This window comes from Heterocephalus glaber, unplaced genomic scaffold, assembly GCF_053883595.1.
Source record: "Heterocephalus glaber isolate CG9 unplaced genomic scaffold, H.glaber_assembly_v1.0 deba00001610, whole genome shotgun sequence".
In the NCBI taxonomy this organism is placed as follows: Eukaryota; Metazoa; Chordata; class Mammalia; order Rodentia; family Bathyergidae; genus Heterocephalus; species Heterocephalus glaber.
The window spans coordinates 38,740,686-38,765,892 of NW_028258381.1; the positions used below are offsets into that span (position 1 = coordinate 38,740,686).

Genomic DNA, 25,207 nt, shown 5'->3' on the forward strand with positions numbered 1-25,207 from the left:
TGACCAGAGTGGGCAGGGAACTGGGAGATGCCCCCAAAGAATGGGGACTGCCACACAGAAGTAAACGCAGACCCCTAACGAGATCACACAAAGCCAGTAGCATTGGTGTTGGGCAGAGACTCCAAGGCGGGCAGAGACATGAGAGAGCTGCATCCTGACAAAGGGAGGAGCCAGGTGTACTCTGGGAGAATGAAGGTGTCCAATCAGAAACCAGGCAACCTGTGTGATGGTTTTGGAGGACGTATTTGGCTTTCTCTGGTTGACCCTAAATTAGGAGCGGGAACAAGAATTAAGGATGCTGTCCATCATTGGTCTAGTTTTGGTGTTGGGGGCTTGCAGCTGCAGAGGATGTGTTCTGGCTTCTGGGCTGGTTACTGTGGGTCTGGATCAGAGTTCTATTGTCACAAAGACTCTCAGCTTTCAGTTTAGCATCCCAGCTCCACAGCATCTGTAAAATGAGCCTTTTCTTGGAGAGGTTGGTTGCTTTTCAGTTTTCTATTTCTCTATTTTGTTCTGTTTTTTCTCCCCTTTTCTCTCCCTTCCTTGGCTCTCTGTCTCTTCTCTCTCTCTTTCTCTCTTCCTTTAGTACTGAGAATTGAACCCAGGTCCTTCACACTGAGTGCATATCCAGCCCGTTTTATTTTTATTTTAGACAGAGTCTCACTAACACACTGAGGTGCCCAGGCTGGGCTCAAACTTGCAATCTTCCTGCCTCAGCCTCCCAGAGTGTTGGGATTACAGGAGTGTGCCAGCTTTCTTTCTGATTTTTTTTTTTTTGGTACCCAAATGAAATGTACACATTTCTCAATAAAGTATTTTTGGGGAGTGCTGTTTATAAAGAAAACAGTCATATTCAGTTCTACATTTCCAAAAACTCAAAACATATATTTTTATAAACATAAAAGAAGTAGATGTGGGTCCAAGAACGTTTGGTAGGATACTAGAACCTGCTGCCCCTAGGAAGGACATGTATGTGACAGGAGAGCTGGTGGAACTGTGAGAAGCATCCTTGGCAGCTGGAGCCTGCTGGGTTAAATCCCCAGTTTTTTTTTAAAGTCATTGTCTCAGAACAACACTAGTTTTGGCATCCAAACTTTGTCATAAAGGCAGGAGATTTTCTAACCTCTGTTAGTTTCTGTTAACATTTCTAAAGCCAGAAGTGACTTTATCATTTTGCTGCAGGATTAGACAAGAAGGCACAAATGTCCCCTTCCAGTGCACAGAAGGGAGTAGATGGGAGGATGCAGGTGATGACACCCTTGTGTGGTGACCTAGCTTTCTCAGAGCTAAGCCCCTTAAGGCATCAGCTAAGAGCTGAGGATCTTGCTCATGTGTAAAGAAAAAGTGGCTGTCCTTAGTGTGGAAATGGAGCAGAACACACTCCTGCTGCATGAGAGCAAGCATGGGCCAATGACAGGCTTCCGCCCAGCCAGTGTCACCAATGGGCCATGGCGAGAGAATTTGCTCACTGAACATCAGGAAACACTATAAATCAGGCCTTTTCATTTTCTAGAGAGGTTATTGTTCTTTCCTTCCTTCCTCCTTCTGTCCTTCCTTCTTTCCTTCTTGCCCTCTTCTTCCTTTCTTCTATCCCTCCCTCCCTCCCTTCTTCCCTCCTCTTCTCTACTGTACTGGGGATTGAACCCAAGGGCTTTGCACTGAGCTATAATCCCCAACCCTTTTCATAATTTTTCTTTTGAGACAGGGTCTCACTAAGTTGTCCAGGCTGGGCCTGAACTTTCAATCCTCCTGCCTCTGCCTCTCAGAGTGCTGGAATTACAGGTGTGCACCCCTATGCCCAGCTTGGAGAACTTATTGTGAAACATTTACCAGCATGCCATGGGTGGCTCCCACAAGTGATACGTTGAGCAGGAAGAAGCTGCTTATAATTTACAAGTACGATTCCATTTATCTGATGTCCAAGAAGGGAAGAACTCATCTCTAGTGACAGAAGTGAGTACAGTGACTGCCTGGGGTTGGGGCCATGAAGGATCCTGGCCAAATGCTGGTGAAGTTGCATATCTGTGCTGTTCAGTATGTAGCCAACTGTGACTGTTTAGATTTAAATGCAAAGTTCAGGGTCTTGGTGCTATAGTTTGGATAAGCATCCCCTCAAAGCCCCAAGATTTGAAGGTTTGTCACCAACTTGTGGCACTATTGGGAAGTTAGGTCACTGAGGGGCGTGTACTTGTAGGGGATGCTAGGACCTTGCACACTTCCTGTCCCTTTTTGCTTCCAAGTCTCCATGAGGTGAGCATGGTTCCTCTGCCATATGTACCTGCCATGACATGCTCCCTCACCACAGCCCCCAAAGCAATGGAGCCAAGCAACCATGCTTTAAAACCTCCCAACAGTGAGCCAAAATAAACTATTCTTCACTTTAAACTTGATTATCTCAAGCACTTTATTATAGTAATGGAAAGCTAACACACATGGTATGATGATTCATCAAACAATTAAACACAGAGCTATATGTGGTGGTGCATATCTATAATCCCAGGACTCCGGGAGGCAGAGGCAGGAAGGTCACAAGTTTGAGCCCAGCATGGGAAACTTAGTGATACCATCGCAAATAAAAAATGAAAAAGGGGCCGGGGATTTAGCTCAGTGGTTCCAAGGCCTGCCTTGCAAGTGCAAGGACCTGAGCTTGATCCCCAGTACCAAAAAACAAACAAACACACAAAAAATGAAAAAGGCCTGGGGAATGTAGAAAGTATGAAGGCCTTGGGTTCAATTCTCAGTACAGTGCACACATGCCCCTCACACACATGTACACACAAAATTAAACATAGAATTATCATATCATCTGGCTATTCCACTTCCAGGGATACATCCAAAAGAAATAAAAGCAGGGTCTGGACAGGTCTTCACACACCTATATTCACAACAGCATTATTCATAATAGCCCAAAGGTGGAAGCAGTCCAAGTGTCCATTTATGGATGAAGGAATACACAAAATGTGATCCATATATACAATGGAATATTATTCAGCCATGAAAAGGAAAGGAATTCTGACATGGGCTCAAATATGGATGAACCTTGAGGGCATGATGTTTGTGAAGTAAGTCAACCACAAAGGGACACATACTGTATGATTCCACTTATATGAGGGACCTAAAGTAGTCAGGGCTGGAGGAGTGGGGAATGAGGAGTTAGTGTGTAATGGGGATAGGATTTCTATTAGGGAAAATAAGGAGTTCTGCAGTTGGATGGTGGCAATGGTTGCATAACAACATGTATTCACTTAATGCCACCAAATGGATAGGCTTAAATGGTTAAAATGATAGTTTTTATGTTAAGCATAACATGTGGGGGTTTTTTTAGATGGGGGCCTTGCTATGCAGTCCATGCTGGTCTCAAACTTTCAATGGAAACCAGGCTGGCCTTGAACTCATGATCTTCTTGCTTCAGCCTCCTGAGTGCTAGCCTACAAGTGTACCATTAAATTCAGCTTGTTATGTATATTTTTACCACAATAGAAAAAATCCCATCAGTGGTAAAAAAAGAACAAAAAGAAAATTCAGTCCCTCCAATCACACCAGCCACATTTCAAGTGTCTGACACATGTCCAGTGGCTACCATATTGGAAGAGATGAAGACATAGAATATTTACATCATCCCAGAACATTCTGCTCACCAGCCCTGTAATCAGGATATAGTTGAAGAGGAGCTGGATGTCCTGGCTCCAGTGGGTGTTCTCATCACCATGGAAGAAATACAGAGACCAAGGGGGAGCTGTGGACATGCTCATGGACCTCCCGCTTTAGAGGGAATGCTCTTTTGAGTTTTCTCATCAACTTCTCGGATGGTTTGAATGTAACCAGACTTGATGATACAAGCAAAGTGCCACATCCTGTCCTCACCTTCAGCAGTCACAAGAGACATGTTCTTATCCATCTTTAGTGAACCTGGTGCAAGGCCATCTTACCCCCTAGAGCTTCAACCTGATTGTCCCTCATCATGGTGGCCACATACCCCTGAACTATGCATTATTAAGTAGACTGGAGTTACCTTACAGGTCCATCTTACTGAGTTTTCTACATCCTGTAGCACCTCCTATTGCTTGACACGTTATGGTTGGGATCCAAAATGCCCCCCCCAAAAAAGCTTGGTTGCTGGTGGGCCTTTGGAAAGGGATTGTATTGTGGGACTCTCACTTTACCAGTGACAAGAATCAGAATTTGATGGCATTATTGGGAGGCAACAAAAACTTAGGAGGTGGGCTACCTACTTGAAGAAAGTGGGTCATCGGAGCATTATTCTGAGCATATTTGGTGTCTGGACCCTTCCTCTCTGGATCTTTTTCTTTTTTATTTCCTAGACACCATGAGGTGAGCAGCTTTCCTTCCCCATGCCCTTCCGCCACAATGTTCTGCCTTGCCACAAGCCTAAATCCTTCCCAATGAAGCCAAAAGTGCAGTGGAGACCCCAGGAAGTTGGAGAAACCAGGAATGAGGAACATCAACTGAGGAAGCCCACAGGCCATGAGTGGAGCTGCCCCAGGAGAGAAACCATATGGGGTGTAACTGACAACGATGTCACAGCCAGGACAGCCCAAGTCACGGGGAGTTGGCAATCTCACCACAACCTGCCCTGGGTGCTGGACATTTAATGTTTACCCTCCTGGGTTTTGATCTTGCTTTGGTTCCATTGCTTTTTCACAGCGGCTCATGACTAAGAGTTCGCCTTAAGACTCAGAGGGGAGGGCCGGGGATTTAGCTCACCGCGTGCTGCACAAGTGCAAAGACCCAAGTTCGATCCCTGGTACCAAAAAAAAAAGACTCAGAGGGGACTCTGGACTTGGACTTTTCAGCAATGCTAGAACTGTTAGGACTTTGGCAATTCTTAGAGATGGACTAAATGTACTTTGCACAAAGAGATGCCCGTGAGTCTCCTGGGGATCAGGGGCAAAATGTTATGGTTTATATCTGGACATCCTTCCAAAGCTCATGTGCTCAAAAGTGGGGCATTTGAATGTGGGGCTTATAGCTGACTTGCTGTTAGGAGGTGGGGTCTGCTCAGAACAGGCGGTCACTGGGGGTATGGCCTGGAAGGATTTATCTCCCTCCTCAGCTCCTCTGATGGTTCTCTGCTTCCTGACTGCTGTGAGGTGAGCAGCTATTTCTCCGTATGTCCCTGTGCCATGCTGTCCTGCCTTGGAGCCAGCTAATTATGGACTAAAACCTCTACAAACTTTGAACCAAAATAAACCTTCTTCTTCTAACTTGTAAATGTTGGGTATTGTGTCTCAGTGATGATGAAATAACTAAGACAGTCCTCCACCCAGGGCCCAGAATGTTCAAATTCCTTGTTCTTAGTTAACTGGGCCATGACCCTAAGAAACTAGGGGGAACCCCTTCACGTGAATGCGGGCATCCATTCCAGGACTCTGACTAGCATGGGAGAGCTGAAGGATAAAACACATAGGATAAGTGTTTTAGGATACCTCTAGCAGGAGGGAGTCATGTGTCTAAATACTAGGCTTTTTTTTTTTTTTTCAGTACTGAGGATTGAACCCAGGGCCTTCACCCTGAGCTAAATCCCTGGTCTTTTTTATTTTGAGACAGGGTCTTGCTAAATTGCTAAGTTGCTCAGGCTGAGCTCCAATTTTCCATCCTCCTTCCTCAGCCTCCCAGAGTGCTGGGATTATAGGCCTGAGCCACTAGGTTGGGCTTTTTTTCCCCCAACTGAGATATAATTTACATACCATAAAATTTATTCAATTAACATGTACAATTTAGGAATTTTTCAGTGAAATTTACAAAGTTGTACAACAATCACCATTGTCTAATTCTGGAAAGGCCACTGGATTCTTCTTTTATTGGTACTGGGGATTAAACTCAGGACCTTGCACTTGCGAGGCAGGTGCGGTGCCACTGAGCTAAATCGCTGGCCCAAGGAAGGGTGCAAAAGCCTACAGCACCCAGTATTCCCAGGCGGCCTCCCGTTCAAGTACTAACCAGGCCTGGCCCTGTTTAGCTTCCGAGATCAGGCGAGATAGGGCATGTTCAGGGTGGTATGGCCATACGTGAGTCACTGAGTTCTAAGTGTTCAGGGACCACGGCTGTTCAAACTCTTTACCTCTTCTTTGTCTTCCATTTTTTAAAAATTTGGGATGTGAATGTGACGGGTGCAATTTCAGCTTTTACCCTGGACCACAAGGGTGAGGCCACACCTGAGAGACGGCAGGATGAGCAACTGGAAGGGTCCAAGGCACCTAGGCTCTGGGCTGCTGGACTGGCCAAGACTGACTGCCCATCTGGTCTCGTGCGTGCGTGTGTTAGTGGGGACTGAACCTAGGTCCTTTGTACTGAGCTATATTCCAATTTCTCCACTTTTAAAAAAAATTTTGTGACGAGATCTAAGTCATGATGTTCCCTATGCTATTCTCAGACTTGTGATCCTCCTGCCTCAGCCTCCCAGACGACTGGGGTCACAGGTAGACACCACTATGCCCAGTTATATCCAGTCTTTTAAGTGGGAAAGACACAAGCTTTCTTCTGTAAAGCACTCTTATTTGGAGACATGGGAGTAAGGAGGGTGTGACTCATCTTCACAGCTGAACTTACGCTAACTAATAAATAATCTGATGAATCAGTCCAGATTTTTTATTGTAACCACAAGGTAACTCAGTCTCCAGGAAGGCTGCAGGAACTGGCTTGAAGTCTACACAGCCAGGAACAAGCCCGAAGGGACTCGAGTCTGAGGGAGCCACCACTGCTAATGTTGCTGGGAGCAAAGAGCAGCCTGGGGAGTCCCTGTGTGGACATTCGATGCAGCTATGTCCCCCTCCTTTGACATGGACCTGTCTGCTTCTGCTTCTCTTTCACCCTAGCCTTTGACTGGTCACGTGGCAGGACCTCGGCTTCAAGGGAGGCAGAGAGAGTGATCACCAGGCTCCTGTGGCCAGGCAGAAAGATTGCCAAATGGCTGCTGTGTCCACCTCCAGCCCTCTCATGGATGTTGCCAAGCCAGAATCAGCAGGCTGTTTGCTGGACAGAGCTTTATGCTGGGATGGAGGAAATCCCTGGTGGACTGTGGCTAAACTCTATGACTTAATCAGCTGTACCTTGAATGCTTTATTTTGCCTGTCACTTTGGATTTAATGAGTCTGTGTGGTGCCTCTTGAAGTCCCCTGGGCCATCCTGAGGGGAAGCCCCCAGAGATACCCAGCAGAAAATCTCCCCTCCACCTCCTTCTCCAGATGAACTGTTCCATTTTCCTTTGTCTCCAAGAGGATAAGTGAAGTAGCTGTGCCCCAGGCCCAGGCTTCACGACCAGGATGAAGGAACTGGCTTGTGGCATGACTGGATTCAGTACAAATTCTTCATCCATAAGTGGGGGCTGAGGACTTGATGGCTTCTGAAGACCCTTCCAACTCAGACTGATGGTCTCGGTTTGCTGCTGCTGTTTTGTAAATCTCCCGGGAGTTGCCCCAGAGGCAACAAGAAGAATCAGGAGCCAGGGGACTTTCAAGTGGCCTAGTTTCTGTTTCCATTGAAATCTGCTTGTTCAGCAACCCCACATCTGGGTATACATATACTCCAAAAAACTAAAAACAGGGACACAAACAGATACACACCAATGTTCATAGCAGCATCTTTCACAAGAGCCAAAAAGTAGAAGCAACACAAGTATCCATTGGTGGGTGAATGGATAAATGGATAAATAAAATGTGGCATATCGATCCAGTGGAATCGTATTCAGCCTCAGAAAGGAATAAAGCACTGATACATGCACGACACAGTGTAGGTGAACCCTGGCAACCCTGTGCTAATGAAAGAAGTCAGACACAAAAGGACAAAAACACTATACTAGTCCAGTTGTATGAGATGCCTAGAGTTGTAGCCAAATTTGGTCAAATGAGGGAGAAGGGTGGGTTTCAGGGGCTGGGGGAGTGGATGGAGAGTTAGCGCTTAATGTGCACAGAGTCTCAGTTTGGGAAAGTGGAAAAATGCTGGAGATGGTGGTGATGGCTGCACAACAGGGAATGCGCCTAAAGCCTTGGAACTGTGCACTTAGGAGCAGTCAGAATGGTAACTCTTACGTATATTTATGTGATAATGAAGATTGGCTGCCTGCTCAGAGCAATGTCTTCAAAGACTCTCACTGGATCTTATTAGCAGGAGTAAAGCCAAGTGACATATCACCAACACAGCCTATCAGTTCACTCACTTCATCCATGACTGTAATCAATACAGAGGAAAAGAACCAGCCACCCTTTCCCCCTCCACCTGGCCCTTCTGTGAAAAAGCAGCTGGCTGATTCACTAATGTCTACTAACTGATTGGTGGCACCTGCAGACAGAGACCCCCTGAACCATCACACTCCACTTGTGAAACTCAGACATTCCCAAAGCACCCCAAGTTTTTGTTTCCAAACAAGCTGGCTCTTCAAGCACTCTAGCTGCCTTTGGAACACAGACACACAGACACCCCTACATTTGAATAAAAACATGCAGAAGAGAACTTCTTCCCCAAGCACCTGTACCTTGCCCAGAAACAATGCAGAACAGCAAAATCGAAAAGCTATAAACCATCACCAGACGGTACCAATTCTTCAAGTAAAATTTAAAAAGACTCCATGGAATGTAGCCAACCATCCCCTCCAAAAATAAAACACTCCACTTCCCTCAGCAGATTCAATTATCTCTCTTAAAAAGGGCTTTTTTTAACACCTCCCAGCAGGCAGCAGATCCAGTAAGTGAGTTGGTGAGGGTAACAGTGAATAATCAAGGACCCAGAGCCCAAGGTGTGAAATAAAACATGGCCTGGCTTGGCCATGAATATAAAGGTTTAGAAACGAATATTATCATTTTGGTGCCATATGTAATCATTGCCATGGTATAAAGCATGTTTTAAAAAATTCCTCATGATTTTCTAATTGTGGGGCTATACCAGGGACAAAGTCTCTGTCCTTGATGTGATATTTTCCAGGAGGTGAAAATCTCATCTGTAAAATCTATCAGTTTAAAAACAAATACACAAACAGATCCTCTCTTTTGCTTGTAAAAGAGTTCAGGTTCATTATAGAAGAATGAGAAAATTTTGAAAAAAAGAAGAAGAAAAGAAATAGCCGTAGTCCCTCCATTCAGACAACCACTGCTAGTGGTCTCATGTTTGGATGATTTCTTTCCAGTCCTATGAATATGCATGATATGAATATAAATATGCATATGCATATGGTCTCACACTGCCTCCTCTTAACATGGCAACACAGGCATTTTTCTTGTTAACATGATCACTCCCTGCCTGGTCATATTTGTGTGATTCTCCTCTCCTGCATTTTGAGAACTTCTGGCCTCCCGCTCTGGCTGGGGTGCTCTCTGTTGCTATGTACTTCTCTCAGTTCCTCATGTGGCCACACCAGGATGTCACTCTCTGTTTCTCACGCCCCCCTGAAACGACATTGACCTGCGTCGGTGTCTACCGACAGAGCTTCTGTGCTGGTCCCTGTGCAGGGCAATCATGCCTTTCTGGGGGCCCATCAGGCCCTGTTGGACGCTGGCTCCCTGGCCAGGCCCCTCGCCCACCTAGCCAGCCTCTGAGGACAGTCACCACTCACCACCAGGTTTGAAGGAGTCAGGTAGGAGATAGGTCAATGCACAGTAGCAGGTATGTTAGAGATTCGGTGCACATCTAGAGGACTATATTTAAAGTTATATTGTATTTGGGTGCTCTTCACACACACTCACTAGTGGGGAACTAGTGAGATGACGGATATGTTAATTTGGCAGACCACAGTAACTGTTTCACTGTATACACATCTGAACGCATCATGTTGCATACTTTATATATACAATTAAAAATGAAATTTTAGGGCTGGGGATGTAGCTCAGTGGTTCTGGCGTCTGCCTCGCAAGCACAAGGTCCCTAGTTCGATCCCCAGTACCAAAAACCCAAAAAATTCCAAAAATAAAATTTTCTTTGTTTGTTTGTTTTTGTACTGGGGATGGAACTCAGGACCTTGCGTTTGCAAGGCAGGTGTGGCCCCACTGAGGTAAATACCTGGCCCCTTAATGTTATTTTTTTAAGAGGAAGTTTTATTATTTACATACATAAACTACATTATATATATTTATATGTGCCCCAAGACAATTCCTCCTTACTTGAAAAACAGGGGGCCCAGGATCAGATTTAGCTCAGTGGTGCTGCGCCTATCTTGCAAGTGCAATGTCCTGAGTTCGATCCCCCGTACTGCAAAAAAACAGGGAGGGGGCAAATCATTTTGGGTCCAGCATGACTGTGCCTATACAGGTGTTCATATACACTTGTGGTTGTTAAAGAAAACTTTATTTTTGTCAAGTTATTTCATTTCTTTTACCGTTGTCTTTAAAAAATATGTTATTTCTTGGAACATAAAAAGACAGGAGAGCCAAAAACAGTGGGCCAGAGGTGAGCCCTACTGCCCTAGAGAAGCTGGGGAGTAGGGGCTTCAGATCAGGCCAACGCTTACAGGAAAAGGCCCCCTCCTCCATCTTGCTGGATTCCTTGGAACGCCACAGGCACCTCAGATGGGATAGGTGGCATCCCAGGAGGAGGTGGAAAGGCCAGGCTGGCTTTGCAGGAACTTGCTTTGCTGGTAGTCCCCACCCAGCTTCCTGAAATCCCTTCTGGACCAGTGCCAGTCAGGGAAGGGCCAGAGGGTGACACTGCAGGGGTGGACTGGTCTCCATGAGCCAAGGAGCCCGGCCCCACCTGCCCACGTGCCAGCCTGCACCTGCCCAGCCCTGCTCAGCTGGCCTGGCAGGAACCAAGAAGGCGGTGACTCCCAACTTGGGGCAAGGGTCTCAGGACTGGCAGGCGGGGTTTCCCAGTGATCCTGGCCTTCCCTGTACTAAAAGTGACCTCCCTGAGAGCAGGAACTGCAGCTTGGGCCACGCCCTACTGACTGGGCCACAGCTGACACACCGCAGGTGTGCCCTGTGTAAGAGAAGCCAGCAGTACACAGACACACTAACAATGGCCACACAGACAAGGAGCTTCTTTGAGGCTGCTGCATAGACCTTAGGAGAAGCAGGGTGGGTGAGCCAGGGCAAGGTGGGTGCGGGACAGAGACAGGCACCTTCCTCCCTCCTGGAACCTTCCACCAGGGGCCCCCACCCACAGCCCACAGACTGGAGGCCCGGGAGCTATTTCCTCCCCACTTACAGACAGCCCACTCCAGGGAATGATGTACCCAGAAGCAAGGTAGTGTGGGCCCACAGTCATGGTGAACAGCCTGTGTTTGCCCTGAGGCTGGAAACGGAAAGAGCCAGGTCTGGTCACCTTGCAGACATACCCTTTGACATCTAGCAGATCACAAGAGCGCATGGACAGTGACTTTCAAAACTGTCTGTGCGATTTTGGTGCCAGACAGGCAGAAGCTGCAGCAGGACAAAGACTGAGTCTGTCTGGTCCATCACGGACCCAGGTGCCCAGCACAGAGATGTGCACATAACTGATGCTTCGTGAATGCCTGAATGAGGAGGGGGTCGGGTGGGTCCCTGCAGGATTCCTCCAGAGGGCCCCTGTGGCCCTGGCTACAGCCCCAGGAAAGAGCAGCCAAGGGTCTTTGCAGAAGCTCAAAGTAGCAGAGAGGTGGTGATGAGAATCATCTGAACAGGTTCAGAAGGCTGGGGAGGAGGGAACAGGCACAGAGAGCTGGGGGCTCAGGACATGCAGAGCACCCAAGGGGCTGGGCGGTGGGGTGGTCACCGGGGCCTGGCCTGGGAATTGTGGGGCCAGTGTGACATCTTGAACCACGGGAATGGTGCCCATGTCCTGGCTCCTGGGGCCCCAGAGGGTACGCCTGGCTCTTAGTCTTGTTAGTGCGACTGAACCTTCCTACTGCCAAGATTATATTACTGAAGTTTTTCAACATGGGAAGGAATTCAGCTCCTGGGCAGGCCAAAGAGATTTAAAATACAAATGCTCATTCCAGGGGTAGATTCTATCTTTGTTAAGAGACAAAGGTTTATCGAGCAACTACTATTTTCTGGGGAACACTTGTTCCCTCATTTCTATTCTCCAACCCCTCTGTCTCTGGCCCCACCGGAAGGCAAACCCTAATCTCTTACCTGAGAGGCTACACTGAACTATTTGGCCCACGTGTCATATTCACAAAAGGTCCTCAACGTCCACCTTTGACATTATTCAGTTTTGACTGTTGGACTTACCAAGAACTCTGGAGCCAGGCTGCCTGAATTTGGATCCTATTTCTGCCACTTCCTAGTGGTGTGACCTGGGTCAAGGTACTTAACGTCTCTGTTTCTGTATTCTCATCTGCAAAATGGGAATACAAACAGGTCAAGTCATATACTGTAGCCACAAAACAGCCATATAGTGTAGGATTTCATTTATACAAAATATCCAGAATGGATACAACCACAGAGGCAGGAAATAGATCAGTGGTTGCCAGGAGGAATGGGGAATGACTGCAAATGGGTAGAGTTCCTTTTGTGGATGACAGAATATTCTAAAATTAGAAGAAGTTGAAGAGTTATTACTTATAAAGTGCTTAGAGCAGTGTCTGACACATCAAAAGTGATCTGTAAGTCACGGTTAAATAAAACTTACCTCCAAATGAAGGCATACGTACTGATGAGCTTGGAAAAATATCTGTTCATAATAATATTTGAAAGTGGCATTCCGTTCCTGAATCTTACCGTCTGTTGTAGACTTTTTATAAACCCTAAAATTATCTTATGGATAGCATCATTATATTGCGGTATAAATTATGTATATTAAAAGTGTTAATTTGTGGGCTATGGAAGTAGCTCAGTGGTAAAGTGCTTGCCTACCATTGCAAAACCCATAGTTCAATTCTCAGCCCTGCCCACACACACTCACACACACACACACACACACACACACACACACACAATATTAATTTGCCAAATGTGATGACACATGCCTATAATACTAGCATTCTGGGAGGCTGAGGCAGGAAGATCACAAGTTTGAGGTCAGCCTGTCAACTTAGTAAGCCCCTGTCTCAAAATAAATTTTGAATCAGGGCTGAGGATGTAGTTCAGTGCTCCCTGGGTTTAAGTACCAAAAAAAAAGTGCAATTTGTCAGACATAAATTTTAGCACATTATTTTTATCACAGTGGATCTCTTCTATCTCTAAAATGGGAGGTGCCTCGGGATCTGAAAGACATCTGTTGAGCTCTTCCTGAGTCAGACAGTATTAAACAGAGGATCTACAGGCAAAGGAGACTGCACATTGAGGCATTTAGAAGGAATGCCAGCACATCTTGCAGATACAGACTTCAGGAGGTGGTATGGCCTTTGATTGGCAGAAAGGGAGGAAGAAGCAGAGGACTTTTAGCCTCCTTCGTCTCCTTCTTTGCCTTAGGATGGATTACAAAGATTCAACCACAAGAAGAATTTGAGTCAAGAAAGAACCCCGGTCTTGGAGTAGAGAGGATGGTCCTTTGTCAGTAGACAGCAACACAGACGGCCCACTGGTGTGCTAGGGAATGGCAAACACGCAGCTCTCTGGGGGAATAGAGCACTCACTAGCAGTGTTGGCAGATTTCTGTGGTATAAACACTTGACACCAGGGCTTATTTCAAACTACAGACCTGATGTCCTTGAACCTAAAGTTACTAAGTTCCACAATACAGAAACAATAGATGCAAACAACCTCAAGACATAGATAACAGTAAAACATGCATAGTGAAATAATTAGGAACCAATAGCTTTTTAGTCTCCCTCTCCTCCCTCTCTCCCTCCCTCCCTTTCTTCCTTTCTTGCTTTCTTCCTACCTTCCTTTCTTCTTTTGGGCAGTACTGAGGATTGAACCAGGTCCTTCTCACTGAGTTACATTTCCAGTCCCTTTTTGTTTCTCATTTTTGAGACAGGGTCTCGCTAACTTGCTAAGTTGGGCTCAAATTTGCTATCTTCCTGCCTCAGCCTCCCAGAGTGCTGAAATCTTTGTTTCTTAAATAAAAATTTCACTGAGGGCCAGGGATTTAGCTCAGTGGTTCCGCTGCCTGCCTCGAAAGCCCAAGGTCCCGAGTTTGATGCCTGGTGCCAAAAAAAATTTTTTTTTCATGGAGATTTAATTCACAAATTGTAAAACTTCCTCCACTTAAATGTGGGTTTTAGGGCTGGGGATTTAGCCCAGTGGTTTTGCCGCCTGCTGCGCAAGCGCAAGGACCCAAATTTAATCCCCGGTACCAAAAAAAAAAAAAAAGTGGGTTTTAGTGTAGTCACAAGCTGTATAATCATCGCTATTATTTAATTTTGGAATATTTTTATTACTTCAAAAAAAGAAACCCTACCCTTATTAGTACTCCCATTCCTTGCCCCACTCAGCCTCTGGCAACAACAAATCTATTTTCTGTCTCTATGGATTTGCCTAGACAATTTAGAAAAATGAAATCATACATGTGACCTTGGTGGCTTGCTTCTTTCACATGGCCTAATGTTTTCAAGGTTCATGCACACTGTAGCAAGGGTCACCAATTCATTCCTTTTCGTTGCCAAATAATATACCATCGTATGGTATACCACCTTGTGTTAGCCCATCTATTAGTTGATTGGGAAATTTTTGGGTTTGGGCTATCTGGAATAATACTTCAATGAACATTCATGTACAAGTATTTGTCTGGATGTCCACTTTTGTTTCTCTTGGGCATAACTCTAGAAATGGAACTCCTGGATATAAGATGCCTCTATGTTTCACATTTTGAGGAATTTCCTGAATTTCATGGCAGCTGCATCAATTTATAGTGCAATGAGCAATGAATGAGGTTTCTGGTCTCTTCACATTTTCACCAACACTTGTGTCTTTTATTATTTTTTCAGTCCTGGGGATCGAATCCAGGGTCTCGCATGGTTGCATCCCCAATAGGTTTTTATTTTTTATTTTGAGTCAACATCTCACTTAGTTGCCCAGGCTGACTTTTAACCTGTAATCCTCCTGCCTCAGTCTCCCATGTAGCTGGGATTATAGACAGGTGCTACCATGCCTGGCTTAGTGGATCTTTTAAAAGTCATCCTATGGGCCGGGGCTTTACCTCAGTGGTTCCACCGCCTGCCTCAAAAGCAGAAGGTACTGAGTTCAATCCCCGGTCCCCCCCTCCAAAAAAAATAAAAGTCATTCTAGTGGATATGAAATGGCATTGATTTGCATTTCCCTGACGTTACTGAGCATCTTTTCATCTTTTTGTCCATTTGTATATAGTCTTTGAAGAAATGTACATTCATATTCTCTTGTCAAGTTTTTGAGTCATTTACCTTTTTGTCATTGAGTTCTAAGAATTCTTCATCTTCTGCATCCAAGTATCATATCAGATATATGATTTGCAAATATTTTCTCCCATTATATGTGTTATCTTTTTACTTTGTGGTGGTGGCTCTTTGAAGCAATAAAGTTTTAAATTTTGATGAAGCAAACTTTACTTATTTTTCTTTGTTCAGTTGTGCTCATGGTATCTGATCTCTAAATCCATCACCTAATCCAAGATCATGAAGATTTATGCCTATATATTCTTCTAGGAGTTTCACTCTTACTTAGGTTCTCGATCCATTTCTTGATCCATTTTGAGGTTTTTGTTTTGTCTTGAGGTGGGGCCATGTAGTCCAGCCATCCTTGAGCTCACTATGCAACCCATGCTGGACTTGAGCCCCTACTGCCTCAGGTTTCTGAGTGCTGGGATTACAGCCACATATCACCATGCTTGGTTAATTTTCACACACGGTGTTTATTAGGGGTCCACCATATTTTTTGCATATGAATAGCAACTGTACTCAATACTCGTTCAAAAACCATTCTTTCCTATTGAATTGTTTGGGTACTCTTGTTGAAAATCAATTGACTAAATATTAAGATTTATTTTGAACTCCCAATTCTATTGTTTAACCTATATATGCCAGTGCAGTATTCTTTTGATTACTATAGTTTTGTTGTATATTTTGAAGTCATGAAGTGTGAATCCCCCAACTTTGTTTTCAGGATTATTTTGACTATTCTGCATCCTTTAAATTTCCATGTGAATAATAGGACTTAACGTCTCAATTTCTCAAAAAACCCCCCAAAAAACCAGTAGATCAGTTTGGGCAGTGTTGCCTTAACAATATTAAGTGTTCTAATCCATAAATATGGGATGTCTTTTCATATTTTGAGGTCTTTTTTAGTGTGTTTCAACTAAACTCTGGTTCATATATGTTATTTAGAATCTTTGTCTATTATGTCCTACTTCTCAGCTTCCTCGGGAAAAAGTTTTATTGATTGCCTTTTCAGCCTGTATACACAGACACATATTTTTCTGTTTCTTTGCATGCCCTGTAATTGTTTCTTGATAACTGGACATTTTCAGTACTATAATGTGGAAACTCTGAAAATCAATGTTACCCGTTATGTCCCTTTCCTGAGGGTTTGCATTGTTTATGCTGCTTATTGTTTGTGTGTGTGTGTGTGTGTGTGTGTGTGTGTGTGTGTGTGTTTTGTTTTGATTTAGTTTTTTGAGACAGGGTCTCTCTATGTAGATCAGGCTGGTCTTGAATTTACTATGTAGCCCAGGCTGACTTGAACTCATGGAAATCGTCCTGCCTCAGCCTCCCAATGCTTATTGTTATAGCTGCTGCCACTATTCAGTTTTTTTTTGGGGGGGGATCAAACTCAGGACCTTGCACTTGCCAGGCAGGTGCTGTGTTGCTGAGCTACATCCCCGGCCCTACCACTTTTTAAGTGACTTTCCTGCACTAATTCTATAGTCTCTCCCTCTTTTTAGATTGTGCAGGCCACTAACTTCTCTGTTCTGTTATCTTAATGGTCAGCTTATGATTGTCCAGAGATTTCCTTAAATGGCTTGAACAGATATGCCTCCCTGGTGTGGTGTGTGTGTTGGTGCATACATCCAGGGCTCCTGCAGCCTACAATTCTGTCTCAGTCCTTACTTCCTCCTCCCATAGTTTCAAGGTCAGCCAAGGATGAGAAATGAGGGCCTTCTCATGTCTTTCCTGGACAAATTTGTAGCCCTATATATGTACGTGGCTGTCTAGATTTCCAAGAATATGATGCAATTTTTCAAAGCCACTATCAACATATTATTCCCTAGAGTTTTCTTTTAAGTTTTTGAACAGTTAATGGATGTCACTGGCTTGGGCAGCTGCAATGTTGAGTGATTGTCACTGATTATTTCCAACAAACTGGGCATAAAATGGTACCTTTCCTGGGTGCTGCCAGACAGACCAAATAGTGACAACCATCTGGGGATTGAGCTTTCGGCCTTGCCCCAAACCTGTTCTGTCCCCTCCAGTAGCTTCTAGGTTGCCTATCTTCACAGTTACCATGGTGGTGAGGCTGCTCACTTTCAGTGCTATCACAGAGGTGGGGCGAGAAAAATAGGAATAGGGCAAGAGAAAAATGCCACAAAACTTGTTATTCTTACTGAGATCTCGCTGTTTTTGCAGCCTTTCGACTGATTTGTAGAGTTCTGAAGAAGTTCATTTTGACACTTTTTGCCAATTCTTGTTGCTTCCTATTCTGGAAGCCCTTCTCCTCCTTACTTTTGTTTTTCATATAATTTTTAACTGTAAATTTATCTAATTTAATATTTAATAATGGCCATGCTTAACAATTGGCATGCAAATTCCTAAAGATCTAACCATTGGCTTTCATGAGCTGGCACAAGCTTTCTCCAGTACCCACCAATACCAGGACCTTCTTGGCTGCCCATTTGACCCAGCTAAGCTCCGGCAAACTTTTACCCTATCTGGTGTGTGCCAGGTCTCAGAGGTGTAACTCACCTGGTACTAAACTAATTCCATATCCTTCAGCATGCAAATCTCTGCCAGAACTCCCTGGCAGGACACATATAGCCAGTTGGGTCTTCCATGTGATGACTTGGCATGGAGCAAAGCTTGGAAAAGGCAGTGGCACATGTGAGATCAGCAACAGAAACACTGAAATATATTGCATCAAATCCTGGGAATCCAATGCCAAATCGTGCTAAATGGTGTTTTCTAATTCTTAGATGAAAGTTAACAAAGGAGTTTTTATTTGTTTTGTTAAATCTCTAACTAGAAGTCTTCAAGGGAAATACTGGCCAAAGGCATAAATGGTGAGGTAGGGTCAAGGTTTCCATTAGACATCGTCTGAGGAATGTGTACCTTAACCCCTGCTCTGTACAAGGGGAAAAAGTTGTATGTGTGTGCTAAAAAAACAACAACTTGGTGACTTATTCAAATAATAACAAAACCTACTTTGTGATTACAGAATGACATGTTTGGGGTGCACTAGAATTATGACTAACTACCATGAGGATTATGAGGCAAGGCCTTCCTTGGGCCAGCAGTGCTGTCAATAGTCATGGAGTATATAGTGTGAGTGTTGCCTGACTTCCTTGATCCAAAGGGCTTCCTGATAGAAGTAGAAACACAACAGAGTGATTGTGTCTATTTTCTAGACCTTTGCCTCCCTTCCCTTTCCCACAGAATGATCAGCAGAAAGGCAGAAAGCCATGGAGTCTCTAGCTCAGTGTGTCACATAGCTGGAGGAGGCCAGCTCAGCTTAGCTATTTAGTGACTTGCCTCAATCATTTAACAAAATGGTCCCTGGGCATTGTTTGTGTGTCCAGTGCTGGGTTAGCACCACAGACAGCTGGCATTTAGAAGAGATATTTGGGGAGTTGGGAGAATTTGGCAGGTGCCTTTATGGCCAGTTGATATGATTCAAACAGTTCCTTTCATGCACAAACTGGGCCATAGGGCTTCTCCAGAAAAGTTAGACATTTCCCCAACCCCAAGGTCTTTGACCATAATGTTATGCATGATTAGAAAGGGGTTCCTTCACTCCTTCTGCAGGACTAAGGTTTCTGCCTTACCTGGAAGGTGCTCCTGACTGGTACCCAGGATCAAGCCCTAGCACCATTCCTTTAGAAAACACCTACCCCAAGCTAAGCCCATTACCAGCTCCTAGGCACTCCCAGCTCAATCAGTCGGACACAGCTGCTGTCCTCAGAGAGCTTACAGTCACATGAACAACAAAACATGGCAATGGGGTTGCAGTCCATCCAAGGGCTAGGGTAAGGCACTAGGAGACGCTAGTCGGGATTGGGGAGGAGCCGTCCTAGATGAAGTCATTTTTCAGGTGTGCCTTGACAGATGAAAGGGAGAGTGCCTTCCAGGTGGATAAGAGGGGACAGAAAGGGCTCTCTTGACAGGAACTGAGTCAGTGGGCGACAAGCTGAGAGACATTCTGTACCTGTTGAATTGAAATAAAAAGCCCAAAACTGCTTGAAGGCTGACAGGATGTGTAGGTCAACCTAAGAAGAACCTAAAACGGCTTTAACAAGTAAAAGAGGTAGAAGATAAAACGGATATATTTTGGTGGTAAAAATACTGAGGAAATCAGGATGAATTCTGGATGTATTTTTATGATCTGTTTTATATACCCCTGTATTTAAAATTTTAAATAATTGTCGGTTTTACCTGCTGCCCACGCACTCCTCTGTCTGCAGGGGGCGCCCCGGCGCTCCCCTGTCCTCCTCCAGAAAGATGGGCTGGGCCTCCGGGACCGGTCCGGATTGACGATTGGCTGCCCATCTGTCCATCACGGAGTTCCGCCCCCGAGCTACGTCACATGACGCAGCCCATTATGGCGTCGGGAGCGCAGCTGCCGGGGCCCGCGGCTCCGCAGGGTCACTGCTGTTGCTGCTGTTGAGAGGCTGCGGCAGCGGCGGCGCAGGCAGGCGGAAAGGATGATGTTTCTGCAGCCGGAGCGGCGGGTGCGGACCAGGAGCCGAGTTGAATTTGGGCCGAAGCAACGCGTGCTTAGGGGCAGCCGGCGCGGGTGCCGCTGAGGCAGGACCGACTGGCAGACGGACGGACCCACGGAAGACGACCCGAGAACCGCCCAGAGGGGCTGCACCGTGGACGAGATGCCGGGGCCACCTGCATTGCTGCTGCTGGTGCTTTTGCGCCTGGTCGTCGGTTATGCCGGGGCCGCGCCACTTCCGCAAACAGGTGCAGGTGAGCGGGCCGCGGTGCGGACGGGGCTGCGGAGCCCATGAGGCGTGGTGGGGGCGACGCGAGTGGCGGACCGACTGGGTCTGGCCTCTTACCTGGTGGGATCAGAGGGCCCGCCGAGGGCGGGAAGCCCGGGGCAGGTAGCGATGAGAGAGAGATCTGCCGCAGGGGCGTGGGATGGGGGGCGGGGGAGAGACGACGCCATGGGGGAGGGCGGGCGAGGTGACAGCGACGGACCCCTTACCGGGTGGGCTGCGATACCATCTCTGGACCTGTTGCCTGAAGGTCCTCAGCTTGTATCCCTTGTGGCAATGCTGTCCCCTTTTCCAGATGTCACCTGCCTCTTGTGCGTTTCTCACGTCTTATGGTAAGAGCCCATTTTCTTAGCTCTCATCATACTTAGACCCAAATGACTTGGCGAGCTCTGCGGAGTTTCCCTGCAACTTATGCTGAAGTTGTGAATTGATTTTAGACGCTGTGCTTTTTATTTAGAATCAATCTCGGGATGAGAAGGAAACAGCGATAAATATATTTCTATTTTAGGAAGCCAGTGATTAGTTGCTTTGGAATAACTATTGACAGACTGGCCCAAAGGTAATTGAAGTTTCTATTTTAACGACGTTAGTGTGTGATTTTCTTCTTTTTTTTAACTTTCCTCCTTGTCCACGTTTTCACATCTCGTTTTCATTGGGGTTTATTACGCTAAATAAAACTTCAACCCAAGAAAGCATCTCAAGTTGGCTTTTTTAAAAAAGGGAAAAAAAATCTAGGCAGGCTTGCCATTATTGGCTGCTGCTTGTCTTTGAAATGGGGAAAGATTGATATTTTCATAGATCCATACAATTCTAGAGTTGGAATTGGAAGGAACCTTAAATAGAACTTAGTCTTTCTTCATCTTGAAGATGAAGGTATTGGGGATGGATCATGGTGGTCAAATGACCACCCAAGGTGACACAGCTAAATTATGGTTGGGGGTATATACACTCAGGTCTTAGATTCCCTGCTCACCTCAAGACTTGTGACTGTTACTGAGTACTCCCTAGGTCCAGAGTTAGTTTAGAATGTTGAGTGCAGAATGTGGAAATTCTGCCTCCAGGAAAGACCCTTTTTTTTTTTCAAGCAAATCTACACAGAAAGCATGTAATTGCTTCCAGAGCCAAACCAGGTTATACCATTGAGTGCCCTTTAGTTAAGTATAAAATATTTTACTATATAATGCAGTGTTAAATTTCTGCTGCTCTCTTAGATCAATTCTTTTTAAGGTGAATTCTGTGTTTGAGCCAAAGGATAAGAAGAGTACGTGTTATCAGAAGTGTATAGGCTGCCCAGGTACAAGTCCCAGAAAGCACTAAGTTAATGAGAGATTGTATGGAAAGGTAGTTATGATGATAATTAAGAATATTGATGTTGAAATTGAAAATTAGCACTAGAGTAGGCCAGTGGATAAAAAGTGTATATCAGGAGGATTCAGGAAGCTTCTAGAAGTTTTTGCGCTTAATCAGATTTTTAATATTTTGACATATAGGTTCTTTATAAAGACCTATGAAAATGTGTCTGTCTGTACACCTCTTCCATACCTTTTATTCTTTTGTTTTACTGTTTTATGCAGGAATGAACTACAAAAGGCTGAGGCATTTTTTTGAGTGTTGTAGGCAGGATGATCACAAATTTGAGCCCAGCCTGGGTAACTTAGCAATTTAGTTGAGACCTTGCCTTAAAATTAAAAATAAGAAAAGGGCTGGGGATGTAGCTTACTGTGAAGGCTCTAGTTTCAACCCCCAGTACAAAAAAAAAAAAAAAGAGTTTATCTTTCCATCTGAAAGAGTCTATTAATCCCATAACTAGGATAGATCTTAATCAAGATATTTTAGAATAAGAAGAATAAAGAAACTTTTGAGTTAATCTTGATTCATGAGCTCGCTGGTTAAGAAAGAAGAACTTCTCTTGAACATATATGGTGGGATAAAAGAGCAGTTATACATTTAAAACATCAAGCTTCTGATGATTTAGGGGCCTGTACACTACACCAGTATAGGCCTAGTCCCTTTCAAGTACAGATAGACCACTGCATTGAGTCTTTTGCCTCCTTGGTATTATTCTCTAAAGTTAAGTCTCTTCAGTGGTACCTTGGAGAAAGCATGCTCATCAGAAATGGGTTTTAAAAAAATACTTGAATTTTATCTTTTGCTAGCGTTTTATTGGCGGAGGAGCGCAGTCTTGCTGTGTAGTCAATGGCTGGCTTTGAATTAGCCGTGTGTCACAGGCTGACCCAGAATTTATGATCCTCCTGCCTCAGCCTCTCAAATGCTGGGATTACAGGCATGCCCCACCATGCCTGGTTCAGCAAGCCTGTTTATTGTGGAAACAAATTAGATTATTAAATACAATTCAGCTTTCAAATTAAAGTTCATTTATCCAAGATGTCTTTGTCATGCAGAATCATTTCTAGGTTTGGAAGTTGAAAAGGTGTTTATTCATTGAATCATAATAAAGTTATGTAAATATGTGGATTGCTCTTGCCTAGCAGGCCAGAAGGTATTTCTTGTTTGAACTTTAATTTGGGCCTCTCCGTGCCTGTGGGATGCCCTTGTGCCCCTGTGGCTATGAGCGTCTTTTCCTGAGAATCCATAGTTCTGCAGCAAGAGCCCTTGTTGTTAGTGTAGACTGAATCCTTGCTGGTCCTCCAAAGGAAGCTTACATCAAGAGATAAAATCCACCATTTTCACACACTGTTAAATGACCAAACTAAGATCATTGTTTAGTTCTTTTCTTCAGATCACTGTTTCCGGATTATTCTTCTCTTGGAAAACATTTATGTGCCTTTTGTGAGATTCTCAAGATTCACATCATAAATTAGGATTTAAAAGAAAGATAGATCTTGTACATGTATATGTGAAAGCGTTCCCCCAAGCCCACGCTTTCTTATTAATACTAGGATAGTGGTTAGACAGGGAAACCCACTTCTATTGTTTTGTGACATATTAGGTCACAGAGTACAGAGGAAGCTTTTAGCAGTTCCAGATAAAGGCCCTCATGGAAGCCTGGGAAGCCGGTGGGACTCAGCTGCTGATTAAATGCAGCTTGGGGAACTTGGGCTCTCATTTCAGATTAGACAAACAGACTCATATCTTGAAGAAGATTTCTAAAGTGAAGGAAGTGCTTTCTAAAGTGTGAATTTTTGTGATTACTAGTTCCTGAGAAATAAAAATTATTTTCCATGCAAATTCTTTCAGGATTTGTGTTTGTAAGGTTTGAAATTGTATTTAGGTTGGGATTACTATATTTGCTTTTCCATGGTGATATTTTTGTTACTAACCATGCTCATCCGCGTAGTAATAGTCTGTCCAGTTTTGTAGCTGGTCAGCACTGAAGTTACCAAATCCCTGCTGTTTTGCTGATAATCACTGTGCTTACTGTACATGCAATTTTCTTGAAATTTGGAGAGTCCTTGGGGCCTCTCTGTCCCTTGTGGGCTGTCACTTAGATAACAGCGGTATGTATAATAAAAAAGAAGACATTGTCATATAAACAAGGGATGGGCAGGGTTCTGAAACAGTTAAGCAAGTCCTCAAATAAGACCTTGTAGATGACATAGAAAAAGAATCCTGGGGCCGGGGATTTAGCTCAGTGGTTTCACTGTCTGCTGCGCAAGCGCAAGGACCTGAGTTCAATCCCTGGTACCAAAAAAAATAAAAAATAAAATTTAAAAAAATCCTGACTTTTCATTGTGGTTGAGAATAAAATTCACAAACTAACCGTAGGAGGAACATGATATCTTAGAGGGATCTTCGCTTTGGAGTTAGACCTGGATGTGTGGTTTCCTGTTTTCACTTCACTACCTTTGAGATCTTGGCCAGTCACCTGGCCTCTTGGGGCTTCTTAGAACTCAGCTGTTGAAAGAATGATGATGATGATGATGGTGGGAGGGAAGAGCAGTATCATGGCGGCACCCGTGTCTGCTACATGTTAAGTACTGGGTGATGTGGATGTCTTCATTGTGTCGGCAGTTTTTGTTTTGTTGTGTGTGTGTGTGTGTGTGTGTGAACTTGGTAGCTTGTCGCAAGATTGACTAATGGCAGGTAGCATGGCTTCAGAGAAGGAACTCAAAGTAGTAGCTGCATAACATGCAATGTTTAGAATTTACTGGATTTGAGAAGTCTTCGTTGCTCAAAATAACTTGTTATGTAGTGAATAGAGACCCTATAGACAGAAATAAACCTGGTTGATTTAAGTGTGATGTATAAATTGGCTTGTTAATTCTTGAAATTCATTCTGTTGGGGAGCTATGCTGAAAATTTTTAGGATGATCTAGATTAGTCTGCTTTTACATAATAAACCTGTTTTTAAGCTTCAAGATGACTAAAGCTCTTGCAAGTGAACAACTGCTGGTTTTAATTTACTTAAAGGAGCCATGAACAAGCTGTTTCCTTGATCTCAGGCACAATTCCATAGTTTTTGCGTAAAGAATCCCCAAAGGCAGGATGGTTACCCCAGGCTGATGCTTCCCCTTGGAAAATGTCCTTTGGGAAAATGATTTTTTTTTCTCTTTCTCTCTTTTAAAATTGTCCTTTTGCAGTCTACCAGCTGTGCTTTAACTCTTCAAGATTTTTATTTGCTACTCAGAAGTGAGGAAAGGCGTATTATAGAAAGACGTCTATAGCAGACTGCCACATGTAGGGTTTTTTAGATTTGATTCTCAGCTTTTCTTTGAACCTTCATATGAAGATAACTGTTTCAAGAGAAAGTAAGGGAAATGAGGTAAAATCTGTGTGTTGGTGGAGCAAAAATATTGAAGCAATGTATTTTAAAATTGTGGCAAGTGACTGACTTGGAATTATGCCCTGGTATTACAGTTATTTGCCACAGAAAACAAGGATATCAGAAAAATAACCTCACTATTTTTAAAATGTTTTCTTGGCAAAGGTTAGCACAGTGTAGCAGTCCCAGATCCCATTTGATTTTATTTCCCATTTGATTATATTGTGCTTCAAGTGGGAAAATGAGAATCGTGGGCACCAGGTGTCCCAGATGCCTGCATCCAAGCAGTGCCATGAGTGCCTTTTCCTCGCCCTGCTCCCCTGGATTTGACCATTTCCCCTCCCGCAGTGACCAAGAGCGACTTCGTGTTCCTTTGCTTTCTTGGGGCTTTAGTGGGAGTGGTAAATTTGACATTTTTGTGACAGTTTGATAGATTTTGCATTTTACAATATAAAATGTGCTTCATTTAATATTTTAAAAGGCATA

At 44.3% G+C, this 25,207-nt stretch overlaps 1 protein-coding gene, 1 long non-coding RNA gene and 1 pseudogene across 5 annotated transcripts in view; 1 reads left to right on the plus strand and 2 right to left on the minus strand.

Moving 5' to 3' along the window:
• Nucleotides 1-19,576, minus strand: part of LOC147822712 (uncharacterized) — a 99,106-nt gene extending 79,530 nt beyond the window's left edge. The window contains exons 1-3 of one of the 2 annotated variants that reach the window (XR_015445333.1): nucleotides 19,427-19,575; nucleotides 12,159-12,264; nucleotides 10,110-10,197 (exon numbers count right to left, since the gene is read on the minus strand). This is a non-coding gene — a long non-coding RNA (uncharacterized LOC147822712). Of the gene's footprint in view, nucleotides 1-10,109; nucleotides 10,198-12,158; nucleotides 12,265-19,426 lie in introns of both variants that reach the window. The other variant, XR_015445334.1, reaches the window with a different exon arrangement.
• LOC147822714 (5S ribosomal RNA) lies at nucleotides 5,913-6,031 on the minus strand (annotated as a pseudogene).
• The window catches only part of Lmtk2 (lemur tail kinase 2), an 89,849-nt gene continuing 84,212 nt past the window's right edge, over nucleotides 19,571-25,207 (plus strand). For 2 of the 3 annotated variants that reach the window (XM_004840467.3, XM_087195876.1), the window contains exon 1: nucleotides 19,571-19,966. In XM_004840467.3, coding sequence (XP_004840524.2) covers nucleotides 19,876-19,966 — 91 coding nt within the window. In that variant the 5' untranslated portion in view covers nucleotides 19,571-19,875. The remainder of the gene's footprint in view (nucleotides 19,967-25,207) is intronic. The other variant, XM_004840468.3, reaches the window with a different exon arrangement.